Consider the following 17,424-nt stretch of genomic DNA (forward strand, 5'->3'; position numbering starts at 1 on the left):
TGGTTTCAAGGAGACATCAATTCCCAATGTTACAATAATCATCTCTCAGAGCATTTCAGATTGTAATAATCATAAATAGTTGACTCTTTCCCTCATTGCCCACTCACATTTTCAGAAAGTTTTAAAATTGTGTATTGGTGAAGATAGTAGAACAGAGCAGTATTCCCTTCACCAATTCACACACGTTGTTTCATCGTGATTGCAATCCCCTCAATGCAGCATCACCTCTCCCACTTCCCCCCTGTGTTTCCTGCTTCCAGGCCTCCTTCTTTTCTCACCTTCCGAACTTTGTTCCTGGGCAAATGGTGTCCATTGATTTCAAAGTGTTGATTAGGCTAAGGTGTACATACTTCCCGCTGTTATTGTTCCCCTTAGAAACCTGTATATTGTGGACTGAAAATTGAACTATGGGGGCGAGTGTATTCCCAGACCTTAAAGGGATCAAGAACTGTGGTCTCAAGAGTTCCACCAGTCTCTATATGATCATAAATCTAGTCATCATTTATGATTCTGTGTTTTGTTCTACATCTATCTGTCCCCACTCTGCCCAGTGTCTTCTAATATGATCTCTTTCAGAGCAGCTGGCAGTGGTAGCCAGGTACCATCTAGATATTCAAGTGGCTCCTTAGTCCAATGGACTAATTATTTCCATGCATCTTTGATTTTCTTCATTTTTCTATCCCCCAGAATGGAAGAGACCAACAGTTACACACTAGAAGCTCAGAATGCTTTAGGACCTCAGCTGCTTTTCACAAAAGTAGGATGTATAGCATTGTCTTGGTGGACAATGTTATGTTAAGTAACTTGGCGTCCCAAGAAACTATGGTGCTGAGCCTCCATGCTTAGTCATTCATACCCTCAAGATGTTTGGTTATGTCCAAGAAGTTTTTATAGCTTCTTTATTGAAAATACGTGTTACAACAACATAAATGGCAAATGTACATACACTTGGACATTGGAGAAGGTGAAAATTAATAGACAAAATGAGGCTACTAATATGCAGTGTCTTTTACTAACAACAGGCTCAATGAATTGACAGAATAACTATGGGAATGTTTCAATTAGCTGATGACACATTGGAAGGAATAAATTACCTGTGTCAAAAATTTTGAAGACAATCACTTGGTCAACCTATTGAAAGAGATCCATATTTGGACCCATTCTGAAGAAAGATGACAAAAAAGAATGTGGAAATTGCTGAAAAATATTATTAATAGTACATACAATTAGAATTTTGCTGAAGGCAATTCAACAGTGATTTCAGCATTAAATATAAATTGAAATGAATAGCCAGAAATTCAAGCCAGATTCAGAAGAGGATGTGGTCTAAGGGATATAAGTATTGACATCAGTTGGCTATTGGCTAAAAACAGAGAATCAGAAAAATGTTTACATAAACCATAGTCGGCTTAATAAATGAGCAAAGGATAAGGAAATACTGAGTGAAATAAAATGTGTGTGTCAGGGTTCTTTCCTTTCACCATTCTTATTCAATCTGTATTTCTGAGTAGATAATCTGAGAAGCTATAATGTAAGAAGAAAAATGGATCATAAGAATAGGAGGACATAAACAAATGTGGTGAAGAAAACGGAAGGCGCCCAACTATAAAAAGATATCGCGACTGGGGTCTTAAAGGCTCAAAGATAAACAAGTGGCCATCTAGCTCAGAAGCAACAAAGCTCACATGGAAGAAAAACACCAGCGTATGTGACCACATGCTGTCGAAGGGATCAGGTATCAAGCATACGGGAACAAAAAATCATACATTGAAAATGTGGGTGAGTGCAGAGTGGAGACTCAAAGTCCTTTCGTAGCCAACCAGACAACCCTTACTGAAGGGTTGTGGGGAGGAGATGAACCAGTCAGGGTGCAGGGTAGCAACGATGAAACATATAACTTTCCTCTAGTTGTTAAATGCTCCCCCCTCCCAATATCATGACCCCAATTCTACCTTACAAATCTGGCTAGACCAGAAGATGTACATGGGTATGGATGGCAACTGGAAACATAGGGAATACAGGACAGAAGACTTCTTTGGGACCAGTGGTGAGAGTGGCGATGCCAGGAAGGTGGATGGAATGTGGGGTAGCAGGGGGAACTGATTACCACAACCTGTAGATAGCCTCCTCCCTGGGGGAGGGACAGCAGGGAAGCAGGTGGGGGGAGACATCAGACAGTGTAGTATATGACAATATAATAATAATTCATGAATGATGAAGGATTCATGAGGTAAGGGGAGAGGGGAGGGAGGGGGGAAATGAGAAGCAGATATTAAGGGCTCAAGTAGAAGGCAAGTGTTTTGAGAATGATGATGGCAATAGGTGTGCATGTGTTCTTCACACAATGGATGTATATTTGGATTGTGATAAAAATTGTATGGACCCCCAATAAAATGATAAATAAAGAATTGGAGGACATTTATTTAATGACCTGTGATATGTTGATGACACAAATTAGCTTGCTGAAAATAAGGATGACTTGAAATATTAAAATCAAGGACTATAGCTTCCAATATGGATTACAATTTAATGTAAAGAAAATAAAAATCTTCACAACTATTATATATTATACACTAAACCAGCAGTGTCAAATATCATCTTTACGTCTGGAAATCCTCCTTCCAAAGAGAGGCTCGCAGATGAAAATGGTTTAGTGCATTCGCGATTGTGTGCATGTCAGTTGTAGCTCATCAGGAGTTCTTTATGATAATTTATCTGAAGACAGAAAAGTCATGCTTGATTTACAAATGGCTCTGCATGATGTGCAGGTGCCACTTGGAAGAACAGCAGCAGCACTACTGCTCTTTTCTGCGACCTTCCTAAAGGACAGTGGTGAAGGGAAATCCTCCCAATGAATAGAACTTTGAGCAGTACACCTGACCATTCAGTTTGCCTGCAAGGAAAAATGGCCACATGTGAAATTTTATATTGATTCGTGGGCTGTGGCTAATGGCTTGGCTGGATGGTCAGGGAATTGGAAGTAGCATGATTGGAAAATTGGTAACAAGGAGGTGTGGGGAAGAGATATGTGGATAGACCTCTCTGAACGGGCCACAAATTAAAGCATTTGTCCCTCGTGAACACTCACAAAAGCGTTACCTCTGAAGAAGAGGATTTTACAATCAAGTGCATAAGATAAAATGCATTGTGGAGACTGGTCCTCCTCTTTCCTCTGCCACTCCTGTCATCGACCAATGTGCACATGAACAATGTTGACACAGTGGCAGGGATGGAGCTTATGCATGGCCGCAGCGACACAGACTTCCACTCAGCAAAGCTGACTTGGCCACTGCCACTGCTGAGTGTCCCATCTGCCAGCAACAGAAGCCAACATTGAGTCCAAGATATGGGGCCATTCCTGCTTGAGGTCAAATGGCAACTTGCGGTTGTCAATTTATATTCTTTATATGTGCTTATTAAATATCTTTCTTTCGTTCATGTGGGACAGCGGTTATCAACCCGTGGGTCGCGATCCCTTTGGGGGTTGCCTGGTTTATAACAGAAGCAAATTACAGTTATAAAGTAGCAATAAAAATAATTTTATATGGGGGGTCATCACAATATGAGGAACTGTGCTAAAGGGTCACAACATTAGGAAGGTTGAGAACCACTGATGTATGATGTAACAGATACAATTGGACTCAGTCTGTTTTCACTTATATGTATGATAGATAGACATGGGAACAACTAGAGGATTAAAATAAACAATGAGGAGGACATAGAGATCCTGGGGCTGTTGGCGCAAAAGCAATCTAGCTGAAAGGAAATACTATGAGGCAGAAGTATGGGGAGCATGATGGTGGACCAGAAGGAAGGTACAAGGAAACTTAAGTATGATCTAGGAAGCAAAGCTGTGGATAGAGGAATAAGCATTGATGTGTCCATAAGTAGTTCATTTGATATAGTGACTCTGTATCCCTTCATCTTCTTTTAATTGTCCTGCATTGTTCATTATTTTGCCAACAAAACTTTTTGATATTGATACTTGAGGCTTGAATTTCTTCTCGAGTTTTTTTCATTTTAAAATATGCTGAACTTGCCCTTCCATTTTGGTTTTCTAGTTCAAGGTATTTACACATTTCATTGTATGACTCCACTGTTTCTTCTTAAGATACCTTTTAAGATGTTCTGTTCTGCTATTTCCCTTCATTGTTTCCCCCATGTACTTTGGTACCCTAAGACCAAGAGCAAGTTTCAGAGTCTCTTCTGACATCCACGCTGTCCTATCTTAGTTGAATTTCTTTTTAATTATCTCTTATTTTAATCATGTATTATAAACTTACTGCACCCCACAGCTCTTCAGGTCTTCTGTCATTATTGTTCAATGACTCATATCTATCCTTGAGATGTTATTGTAATTTGGTTGCACAAAAAGGAAGGTTATATTTTGGGTCTCATTGACTTCTTTCATTTTTTTTCTAACTTCAACCTGAACTTCCATATGAATAATTGATAGTCTGTTTTGTATTCAAGCCCAGGCCTCAGAGTGTCTGAGGATATTTAGGTTCTCCATTGTCCCTTCCAACAGATGTAGCCAACTTGATTTTATATAGTGAATTTTAGTTCTGTGTATGCTCCCTGGAAAAATTCACTTGTAAAATCTGGTTGATCTTTTTGAAGAAAGAAGTATTTAGGATGACAAAGTCTTTGGTCAAGCAAACTTTTTCATGTGATCTCCAGTTTTTTTTCTATCATCAAGAATATATATTTCAACTACTAGTTATTAATATTGGTTTCTAACACTTGCATGCCAATAAGCAATAATTAGCAATTCATATTGATTGTATGTTTGATCGATATCACACTGAAGGTAATGATAGAAGGTTCCCAAATTTTCATCAGCTTACCAGTTGTTGCATAAATTTGATAATTGCACTGATTTAATATCCTTCTATGTGGATAGATTTTATCTTCTTACAGACAGAATTATACGTCAAGATAGATCTTGAAATACCCTTTATGGATGATGAATGTGACACCATTCTTGTTGAATTTGTCATTCTTGTCATAGCAAACTATGGTTGTCTAATTCAAAATGGACAATAGCATTTGAACTCATGAATGCCTTGGATGTTGATCTATAAGTGGTCCATTTAATTTTTTATGCCTTCCAATTTTTTTGGATTCATAGTTTGCATATTCTAAGTTCAAATTATTAATAGATGTTTGGAGCTATTTCTTCTAATTTTGGTTCCTGTCCCATCAGCAAATAAAGGTTCCAATGGCTTTACTCCATCTATGTATGTTTTGATACTATTTTGAGAAGGCATCTCTTTCTCAGTCATATTTTGAGTGCCTTCTGACATGATAGTCTCATATTTGACACTATATCTGAGAAATTTCTGCTGATTTTATGGGTTATTCAGTATTTGACAAGGTTCCACTGCTCTTCATAAAGTTTTCATTGTCTACTCCCACAGACTTCTTTAGAGGATTGAAAAGCAAGGATGTTATCAACATATACCTGACCCAAGCCTCGGTATATTCACTGGGCTCCTATGTATGCAAAAGCTGTACATTGAATAAAGAAAAGCAAAGAAGAGTTGATGCTTTTTAGTTGTGGTGCTATGAGGAGGATTGAAAGTACCATAGACCACTAAAATGATTAAGAAACTGATTTTGAAGAAATATGACCTGAGTGTTCCTTAGAGGCAAGGAAAGTGAAACTTTGCCTTGCTTACTTTGAACATGTTATCAGGAGAAACCAGTCCATGAAGAGGGACATGAGGCTTGGTAAAGCAGAGGGGTATAAAAATAGAGGAAGGCCCTCATGAGATGGACTTACATAGTCACTATAACAATGCATAGAATGGGAACAATTGGGAAGATGGTGCAGGATGGGGCAGTGTCTCCTTGTATTGTGCATGGGGTCACTATGCGTTTGTAACTCACTTGATGGCACCTAAGAGCAACAACAATCTCTCAGAAGTACATATCCTAGGCCTACTCTTTAGTCTGGAGGTGAAACCTGTTCCCTATTCATGGAGCAGCTCTAGTATTGGAAATACCAGTGACATAGGCTCCAGCATCACAGTAACAGGCAAGCCATCACAATACTGCAAACTGGCATGCATGACATCTTATTTAGCTATAAGCATAAATTAAGTCCTGGTACATATTACATCATAGATGAACCACACACACTTTAGGCTACATGAATTAAATTTGACCCCAAAAGGATATTTTCAATGTTTTAGATTGGTTGAATACATAGAAACCCATGAAGAATGGTGAGTTTCAGAGACAGATGGGAGGAGAAGTGGGCTATTAGTACTAAATGAATAGTAAGTTTCCATTTGGGATGGTGCAAAGTTTTGAATTCACACTGATTCTGGTTGTACAACATTGAAAATACAATGAATGTCTAGAATTGTACATTTCCACTGTTTAATTTTTTTTAAGTTTTGTCTTTTATATATCCTATTTCATGTACAACATTTTCTTTTTCAGCTCGGTTCTAATATGTCATTGCAATGGTCATACAGAACTCACAGACAATGCTCATGATTATAGAATTTATGGTGGACAATAACAGGTTACAATCAGGTGAAAATTTTGAGGAGAGTGTTGTTCAGTCGAAATGTGTCTCAAAGTTATTTCAGGGCTGCTAATAAATGCCCAAAGCATGTAATTCCACTATAAACTGCAATCCAAAGACACCCAGCTCTATGGTCCATCGTCTAGTTAATCCAGCTCCCCAAATAAAATGCACAGAGATGAACAATTCCAGCAAGTCTCAACCTAAAGATATTCAGTGCCAGCTCCATGCCTCAGCAAATTCAGATTCCTAAATTAAATGTCAAGAGGTATTCCATTTCACAAGGCAGCTTCCTGTCCCAGAGCACTCAGCTTTACTTGATCTGTGGGTTCAAAATAACAGATTTTTGTCTCATGCAATGGCTCCTGGTTCTGATTTTACTGCTTCTCTGCTATTCCTCAGATATCAATGCTGTCTTACCAATCAAGGAGTTAGTACACTGTGCAGGGCTCTCCTGGTCTAGAGAACACACTCATCTCCTGGCTCTTACTGGCAATGAAATCCCCCAGCTTGCTTTGGAGAGGGCTCATTTTATATGGAACAGGGTAATCCCAATAATCACAATGATTCATACTCAAAAGCTATTATATCTGAATTCTATCAGTGTCCTCCCCACCTTCTCCCAACCAGACCCATCAGGTAAAAGTCAATTGGTGAGAGGACCAGAGACTATGACTAGAAAGGCCACTTTGAACAATTCACTGTCCTGCACTATCTTTTACCACAATGAAGGAAACTACAAAAATTAAATTAAAATCAGAATAGGAAGTTTTAGGAAGGAAAGTTGAAGGGGGCATATTGTGGGCAAAAGGAAAAAGAGTCACTCAATGAACGCATAAAAAGTAGATAAAAGTATTTAATATTGTTTGCCATTCTTCTGAAATAAGTAAATACATAAATATGTAAAGCTATGCTATGCTTCTAATTCAATAATGGGATCAGTTATATAATTATGTGATTGTCCTCATTATGCAGAACTGCATTTGTATATGAAACTAATTCCAAAATATAAATGGGGCCGTTCTTCAAATGATTTCATTCAAATTTGAAGAAAAAATAGCTCAAACTTTTATATTGCTACGTCTATTGACTGAAAACAAAATATCATCCCTTAGAGTAGCTGTAATTGTCCCACCCTCCAACTCAAACTAGAGAACTAGATGGACTTCTACAATATTATGTCTGTCCCAGTCTTTCGATTTGTTTCCTATCACATTTTTACACTGTTAGTTTCTATTGGAGTAGGAGTTGTCTCCAAAATATTGGGAATTGTTCCTTATAAATATATTCCTCTATTCTTAGAATTCCTTCCTGGATACCAATGTCTCTCATTTATATCTTCCCCTATGGAAACATTATCATAGGAGAGCTTTTGATCTTCATACACAAATTATGACACATAAAACTCAAGTCCTTCTACATAGTTTCTTTGTAACTACAAGATTGTTTTAATTAATCCTCTGAGGTCCATTGTAACATAATAAAAACACAGTCCGAGATACGGCCCCCTAGGGACCTTTATGCTTGAGCCTTAAAATATGATTTTGAACTATTTTAAACATGAAGAAACCAACATTAGTGAAGCATAAAACAGGTTTGTTGACAGTAGTCCAATAGTGACTGTCATCTTTATTTTCAGCTGTTTGTTATCAATTTAACACTAACCACCATTGAACAGGATAATAGCCTACAACCAACTAAAGTGAGTATGGATACAGTGTATAATTATCATGGTTGCCATGAATCACAACCGTAGTTGGAATAAATTTGAGCTAAATAATGTTCTTAGGTTCATTTTTAGAAACAAGATGAGGGAAAATCTATCAGGACATTGTAATTCAACGCAAAAATATTAACATTATAATAGATAACTTTTCCTGAATTTAAATGTGCATAAAGCATAAGAACACAATATTATTCAGATAGAATGCTGGATACATAACCTTTCTTTCTGACTGCCTAAGATAAATCAATAGAAATTGATGTCATTGCATTTATTCATTTGATGACACCACACAGCTCTATACCCATGTACTTAGGCTAAGATATTTCCAAGAAAATATTTCTCTCAGTTAATGTATATCTTAAATGATTTCTTTCTGAAGAGATATAACATGTTACACAAAATATAACCATATATTTAAAAGGTCTGTCTTTCCTAATCATTAACCAGTTACTACCAAAGGAAACTTGTGGGGACTAATGGTTAAATTCTGGACTTCTAACAAAAAGTTGAGAGTGAGAACTTGGGAATCCACTCTCAGGAAGAAAGAACCATGTAGGTGCTTTTACAAATATCATATATATTCCAGTCAAGAAATTCCTATTGTGCAGTTCTAGTGAGTTACATAGGGTCATTATGAATCCTACTCAACTTAGTGGCACCCAAGAACCAAAAATCAATTCTTCTATTCATTTGTATAATTTGACCAAGGTAGATATATTTACAATACCTCTAGAGGAAAAGTGTCTACATTTCTATTAAGCTTCTTATATAATCAACATTTATTAGGAAGAGAATCACATTTTCTTTATGGAGATATGCATTTAAATAAATAAGTGCATGGCTCATCTGAGGACATTCTGTAAAAGGATCAGATTTATTTGTTACCATTATTACTCCTGTCTACTTTTTGCAAAAGCATTGTTATCTGTTAGACATCCTGCACATGTCTGCTTACTACATGCTAATGATTACAGTAGCTGTATTTCAAAGAGATGCTGTCATTTATTAAAGATGGAAACAAGAACCGATTAAATCATATTGAAATTCAATGAAAACAGAGGTTGTGTGGTTTTACATTTATCTTTGTTATTTCCAAGGCTCGTGAAAATTATGTATTTCACATTGAACAAGTCCACATTGGAGTCTGGAAACTATGTAATTATATGTTGATACAACTATATGTAGATTGAGCAGTTTCACCATTCTGGTAGGAATGACTAGCATGTTTGGGGAATATTTCAGAATACATACAAAAGGGCTTCAAAGGTTTTTGCAAAATGGAATCAAATTGTGATGGAAATTTTCTTTTAACTTTTTGACATTTACAAATTGCCTAAATGTTTACAAATTGCTTAAAGATTTAATTTAAAATTTCTATTATAATGTCATTTGCATCAAATGCCTCACCAAATTTGACTCCTATAAAACTGTTTAATTTAATGTCCATTATCTAGCCACAAGAGATTCTGGGAAAAAGGAAGGATATACATTTAAAGTTAAAATGAAAAAATAATCCTTCAAAAATTGGATAAAAAATTAACTTCATGAGTAGCTGGGATTTTCGCTAGCTGGTTTGACACATCATAGGAAACAAAGCATCCCAGTTTTCTGAAACTGAGCAGTTTCCGTGGACATTGCACTCTCTTTGATGAAAGTAGTGTAGTGTCCGGTTAATCAGAGTGAGTGGCGTGTCTGACCTGGCCCCGAGGGTTTGGGAAATTATTTTAGAAGGTCTTTGGGAAATTACTCCAGTATTTTTTTTCTAGGTTTCACTCTACTTCCCAGACACTATGTTCTTCTATTTCTTCCCCTGTCTCATTAATCAACCCCAAAACTTAGAAAGTTGGGAAATATCCACCTTATCTCCTTTAAGTACTAGTTTGGAGGTAGATGAAAAAACTACACATTTGCTTTCAACATATCTTTAATTAGCACTATCTCTGAGTTAACAGGGTTAAGCTGTTGGCTGCTAACTGGGAGGGTCTAGTTTATACCCACCAGGCACTGTGCAAAAAATCGCTGGGATCTGATGTTATGAACATTATGGGTGAGAAAGCAGTGTTGGCATTTCTAATGGGTCCTAAAGTCGGGCTTTGAGTCAGAATCAACTTGAAGGCACAATGACAGCAATGAAGACATATTTAGAATGCTGCTTTCCAAGAAGGGTAAACTGCTCCCTTGGAGGTCATAGAAATGAAACAAGGGGCTGCCAAAGCAGATACCTATACTTTATCCTACTTTAGGAAACACAGTACTAAAATTTATAATTTCCATGACAACATTGAGTAAATTTTTTAAACATTGTTTTCTGAAAATGGGGCATTGGGCCAAATAAGTTTGGGTATCTATTGTCTAGAACAGCATGTGTTGGCAGAAACCATTCAGGAATAAGAGAGTGTAAATTTTACTGCCATGTCCCTAGAACACAGTAGCTGCTTTCATGCATTTCCTGCAACTTGAATTGCATGCTCAAAAAAAAAAAGCTTACAAACTAGTTACCATCATATCTTTTCCTAGTCATGAAAAAAACAGATGTAATAGAGTATAAGTTTCCCATAATATTCCATGATTACAATATTTTAAAAATTACTCTTGGCCATTCTTCTGAAGTGCTTTTGGATGGATTCGAATAGCCAACCTTTTGTTTAGTCCATGACCTTAAGAGTTTGCATCATTTGGGCACATTACAACTATGATGATATTTCTCAAAATGGCAATAAAAACACACAACTATGTTTACAGCCAGCAGTAGAGGAAGAAGAAGAAGACATACTCTTAAAGTTCAAAGCAGGATAATCTGGCAAAGTATTTCAGCAAAGGAGTCCAGAGGGCATAGTGGGGCATGCATTGAGCTAATAATCACAAATTATATGGCTCTAAATGATAAGAGGCTATGCAGGAGAAAGATGAGCCTGTTTACCCCAATAACAATTTACAGTCTCAGAAATCCACAGAGGCACTTCCAATCTTTTTTATAGGGTCACTATTGAGGGGGATCAATTTAATGACAATGAGTGAATGAGTGAGGTATTTGGTGAGTGAGTAAGCTGATATCTAGATCACCATGGATTTGACGTTAGTCTTCTTGGAATGAGAGTTTACCATCACTGATATCTGATTATGTGCTATTGAAAAAAATTACTAATCTTTCCAAGCTTCAATTTTCACATATATACAGTGTTGGTATTAATATCTTTGTTACTCATTATTCTACTTATTAAGAGTAAAGGGAGACTCTGGATAGGGCAAGATATGACAAAATAACAATCTGTGGGTTATCAAGGGCTCATGAGGGAAGGGGGAGCAGGGAGTGAGGGGGAAAAAAAGAGGACCTGATGCAGAGGGCTTAAGTGGAGAGCAAATGCTTTGAGAGTGATTAGGGCAAAGAATGTACAGATGTGCTTTATAAAATTGATGTATGTATATTTGTAGATTGAGATAACAGTTGTATGAGCCCTTAATAAAATGTAAAAAAAGAAAGAAAATGATTAGGGAAAATAATGTACAGATGTGCTTTATACAATTGATGTATGTATATGCATGGATTGTGATAAGAGTTGTATGAGCCCCTAATAAAATGTTTTAAAAAAAAGGAAACACTTCTGAAAAAAAAAGAGTAAAGGTATCAACATTAAAGTGAAATAGTGAATTACATATCAATAAACCACCAATGAACAGAGGGTGACCTCCAGTTACTCTAAGAAAATGTTGCCAATGTGCATGCACCATGCTAAACAATGAAAATGAAAGATTAATGTAGCTTTATCATATAACTTTTATATAGCTTAATTATTATATACTGTTATCCATACTTAAATTATAATATAAACTATCCTTTAGTGTGTTTTACTTATATGTTGGCTATAAATTGATTTTTTTTCTGGTGCCTTTCCATTATAAATGAAGCCTAAGGTTAAAGTTGATGAAATCAATTCTCCTGTACAATCCAATTAATGTTTGTAAATGCAATTTCAGCCCAATTTGGACAACAAAGATCTACCCTGAATCCATCCTCTGTGCTTTCTAAACGTTTGACACACCTTGTATAACTTCTTAGCACAGAAACATCCAATTTCTCTTTGTTTACCAAAGTTCATCCTTACAGAATGATAATCTAAACAAGGTGATTTCGTTGTAACTCATTTGCCACAGTACTGCTCTCTGTACACAAAGCTGGTACCACTTGTAAGCAAACTTGCTTCTCAAAGCATTTTGTAGTTGATGACCCTCATAAAAGTATTTTTCTTTAGATTTTATTTTCTATCATGTTTTGCTTTCCCAATACACTTCTGAAGGAATAATTATTTTCATGGGCTTTGATGTATTTTTATTAGTCTTCCTATGATCATATCCATGAGTAAATTAAATGCATTTTTATGAAATTAAATCATTCCTCCTCCTAACAATTTACTCATTATGTCAATATACAAAAATTGATTGTATATGTATGTTTTCACCATTAACCCTGTGATAATTTATAGTGTTCATTATGCTATTTCCATTATTCTTGTCAAAGACAATAACATGCTAATTATTACAATTAAGGGTCTGCAATATATTTTTCTTATAATCAGAATTAATTGACTTATCTTTCAAATCAGTCTTCTTAGTGCATTATGATCTTTAAACACTTATTTCAAGCATATTTTCTGATTTTTGCTCCTAGAATACATTAAAAGCTTTCTTATAATTTTAAAAGTCTATACAATAAAATTTGACTTTAGAAATGGAAATGAGTTTGAAACACTAAAAATTAATTTTAATTACTTTTTATTGAGAGCTCAAAATATAATTAAAATGGGACAAATGTTATAAATATTAGAACAAAATTGTCCTTTGCTCTATGTAATCAGTCAAGAAACATATTTAGAAAGTATAAATTAAATTTACAGAGCCACAGCAAAAAGTGCCAGGGTAAAAATGTAAGCTTTCTTTACTCCCATAATTATAACTAAATTGATATGTTTTCCACCTTCAAATATTAATTAATAGACAATGTTAGCTAGATTCAGCACAAAAACTACAGCAAAATTGGCAACACAATATGAAATGACCTGAAAAATCATGACCCAAAGAAACGACATTTGATTTGAAAGACTAGAAAAACAAACTTTCAATGCTCATGTAGACAGGGCACCATTCTCTGAACACTGTGGTCTTTGTGAATACTAGGACCATTTCTACAAACCATGAGAATCCTACATACAGAATTTCTGAACATATTATTGACTACTAACTATTTGGACAATTGCAAAAAAGGGCAAAGAATGTCTTCAGAATGGACCAAAAGTAAATATTATATACAGAGGTTTTCTTAATAACAGACTCTTCCTTCTTTCAGGGAAATATTCTGAACCTCTTTTGTACATAGTAAGCATTCTAATGCATGTAATCAGTACTGAAAATCCAGTATGAGAAAAATAATGTCCAGATTCTCCTTCACTGCTTTTAGTTTAGAAAAGCTAGGCAGCACTTGTACTTTCCTATCTCCTTGCAACTGACAGTTTTTGCAATTTTCCTTTGTGTCTTGGGGTTGAGGCTTCTTCCTCATATCCAGCTTCAAATGAGCTAACAATTACACAATAGAAAGCTTTGATAAATAATCTTAGTAACATTGATAAATGACAGGAATCTAAGTAAGTCCATTTTTTTTTCAACAGGAAGCTTTCTATTTATATTGAGTATTGAATTCTAGAGAGGGTCATGCTCTCAATTACTAACCAAGTGGATTGAGTGGCGCATGCACTCAAAGGACCTCAGGAGAAAATTCTGATGAAGTGCTTTCAAAACCTCAACCATTTAAAACTCTCTGGAATACATTCCTACTATAAAACACGTGATTTGTCATGAATCAGAATTGAGTCAAAGGCAACTGAATTTATTATTATTAATTTGCTTAGTTTTCTTTTATTTTAGAAATGTTCATTTAAGCTGAAAGAAACATACTTTTTCGATTCCGTTCACAAAGCTCTGGTGAAAGATACCTGATTTAGATGGCATGACCATACCAGATTACTTTTCTCAGCCTCATTGGAGACAATATTCAAGATTAAATATTTCAAGGATCAGTAAATATAAATTTAGTTTATTATCAATCGTTTCAATATTTAAAGACAATGAACTACTGTATCTTTTTCTTCTTCAATTATATCTCATTTAAAATATGTCTTCATGTTCTTGCACATATTCCTTACATCAGTAATGGGTTTTATTGTCCTTTGTTAAATGTATATTTCAAGAAGGTCAGTAGCATATTTTTGGTTTTGAATCAGACAATCTAGGTGTAGTCTAGGCCTATTTATTTAGATGTTTGATACTCGCCGTGATTCCTTTACTCTCTTTGCTGTACTTCCTGATAACAAACTGAGACTTTCACCTTTATTCTTAAAATTCAGAGTGGTATGAGAACGATAACCTATCATATCTGTAAAATGTTTCACATACGACCTATCTAATTAATGTCAGATGTTACCTTACTTTATTAAGAAGAAATAAACGGAGACTCAACTTGGGTTATATATAAGACAAAAGAAAATTTCCTCATCTGAACAGCTGTCAGTGAACTAGTCAGTAGCTTCAATATATTTAGACAATTAAATAAATGGATACTGCAATTCTGGAAAACATACTGGACAGTGGGCCAACGCTCAAAATAGATCTGCATGGGTGCATCTATTTAAGAGGTAAGTTATGATTTCTGAGATCTAAAAGACTAGAGACAATAACATAAAGTTAGAAATAAGACCATGAGTACTTTGGAAACTTTTACTAGACTTATCTAATGACAATAGTTCTTGCAACAATGAATTCATGCAAATACCTTACTCTACATAAAAAAATAATGTAACAAAGAAAATAAGCAAAAATTCAACAAGTAGCCATAATTCTAGAGATGCTTTGTGGCAGAATAAAATAGGACAAGGATTCATATTACGCTGCTTTCCAGAAAAGTGTTGCCACTTGCTTCTTCTCCTTGGATATCCTGAGGAATCTGTAACTCTTTCTATATAATATAAGAGACTCTGCGTGTGGAAACTGATAGACTGTCAACTGTTAAACAAAAGGCTGTGGGTTCGAATTTATCCAGAGGGCTCTTGTAAGAGAGGCAGAAGAGCTACTTTTAGACATTGAGAACCCTATGGAGCGTAATTCTGCTCTGACATTGGGAGAGTCTGCATTAGTTAGAATTCAGTAGTAACTGATGCAGTTCTGATTTCGATATGGTTTCTAGTATTTATCCACATTTTCCAATTTCTTAGAATTAAGGCAACTGATGGTAAGGACTTTGAATGGTGAGTTTAAAATTACAAGAAAAAGATGCAATTGTAATGTGTTTTAAAATCCAACTATCTTTCCATATATGACAGGGAAATAAGGGACTAGCCACACCATTTTAGTAATATTCTTGTCAAACTGAAGCAAAAATGTTAAAGAATTCCTAAAATTGAATTGTTTCATATTTAAAATATATATAAGTAAGTGGCCACATAAATAGCCAGTGGGATATTATTATTAAGAGTATGTTTTTATTAAGATGATCCTACTGAAACTATCCCAGTTTTCCGATATTCCTATTAAAATATGTCTCAATAAAAACATCAATGGTATTATGTAATTAATCAAGTTATGGTGATCTATCTTTATTTGTATTATCATTTCATGAAGACACTTATTTTTCTTATTTTTTCTTCCTAACTACTAGTTTTAGTTTATCTGCATCATCTGTGGAAGAACATGAGTCCAAGAACAGTATCTGTGTGAAATTGTATTGTATCAAAGAGACAATTCCATCTAACGGGAATTACTACTAAAAAGATTTTTCCATTCATTAAACACGCTAACAACACAGACAATCTCCTAATGATAGCATGCAGATCACTTTAATTCTCAGTCCTTCACTCTGTGCAATATCAACTATTTAAATCACCACAGCAGGATGAATCACAGCGTTGTTACTGAATTCATAATTTTGGGTCTCATCGGAAATCCTGCAATCGAAGAAATTCTCTTTGTTGTTTTTCTCTGCATCTACCTTTTGGCTTTTCTTGGCAATATGCTTATTGTCACCACCATAATTTATAACACTACTTTGCATACTCCAATGTATATATTTCTTCTGGCCCTGGCTATTGTGGACATTGTCTGTACAACAAGCATTGCACCCAAGATGCTCTGGACCATGCTCACCTCAGAGAAGACCATTTCATTTAATGGCTGCATATCCCAGCTCTACCTCTTCACGTGGTCTCTGGGCGCTGAAATAATTCTGTTCACCACCATGGCATATGACCGCTACGTAGCCATCTGCTTCCCTCTTCACTATAGCACTATTATGAATCAACATATGTGTGTCGCTTTGCTCAGTATTGTCATGGCTGTTGCTGTAATCAATTCCTCAGTGCACACAGGCCTCATTCTGAAGCTCACCTTCTGTGGGCCCAATGCTATTGACCACTTCTTCTGTGAGATACCTCCCTTGCTAGCTCTGTCCTGCAGCCCCGTGCGACTCAATGAGGTGATGGTGTATGTTGCTGACATCTTCCTGGCCATAGCTAATTTCACCCTCACCTGCATCTCCTATGGCTTTATTATTGCCGCTATTCTCCGAATACGCACAGCGGAAGGCAAGAAGAAAGCCTTTTCAACATGCTCATCTCACCTCATAGTGGTTTCCCTTTACTATTCCCCTGTAATCTACACCTATATCCGCCCTGCTTCTAGCTACACATTTGACAGGGACAAGGTGGTGGCCGTGCTCTATACTCTTGTGACGCCGACATTAAACCCAATTGTGTATAGTTTTCGGAATAAGGAAATGCAGGCAGGGATTAGGAAACTGTTTGCTTCTCTGAAACATTAGTTGTTTCTGAAAAACAGCAATTTCTGTTGCTACAATCATGTCTTAGGATATTTCAGACATTAATATTCTTTTATAGTAGTTTTTACCAAACTGTTCCCATTTGCTCTTTTAAAAACTATTTTAAAATATGAATTAGTTGAAGATTCACAGAGCAAATGAATAATGCATTAGACCAGCGGTTTTAGTCCTATGGGTGGATCATGGTCCCTTTGGGGGTCAAAAAACTCTTTTACATGGGTCACCCCATTCATAACAGTATCAAAATTTCAGTTATGAACTAATAACAAAAATAATTTTATG

The 17,424-nt window shown here is 35.8% G+C and overlaps 1 protein-coding gene across 1 annotated transcript; it reads left to right on the forward strand.

The window, feature by feature from the left end:
- The first annotated feature begins 16,200 nt into the window (after positions 1-16,200).
- On the forward strand, positions 16,201-17,124 carry LOC142441248 (olfactory receptor 13G1-like). Its single transcript, XM_075543299.1, has one exon. The coding sequence runs from the start codon at positions 16,201-16,203 to the stop codon at positions 17,122-17,124; it is 924 nt and encodes a 307-aa protein (XP_075399414.1).
- Positions 17,125-17,424: the final 300 nt, after the last annotated feature.

This window comes from Tenrec ecaudatus, chromosome 2, assembly GCF_050624435.1.
Source record: "Tenrec ecaudatus isolate mTenEca1 chromosome 2, mTenEca1.hap1, whole genome shotgun sequence".
NCBI lineage: Eukaryota > Metazoa > Chordata > Mammalia > Afrosoricida > Tenrecidae > Tenrec > Tenrec ecaudatus.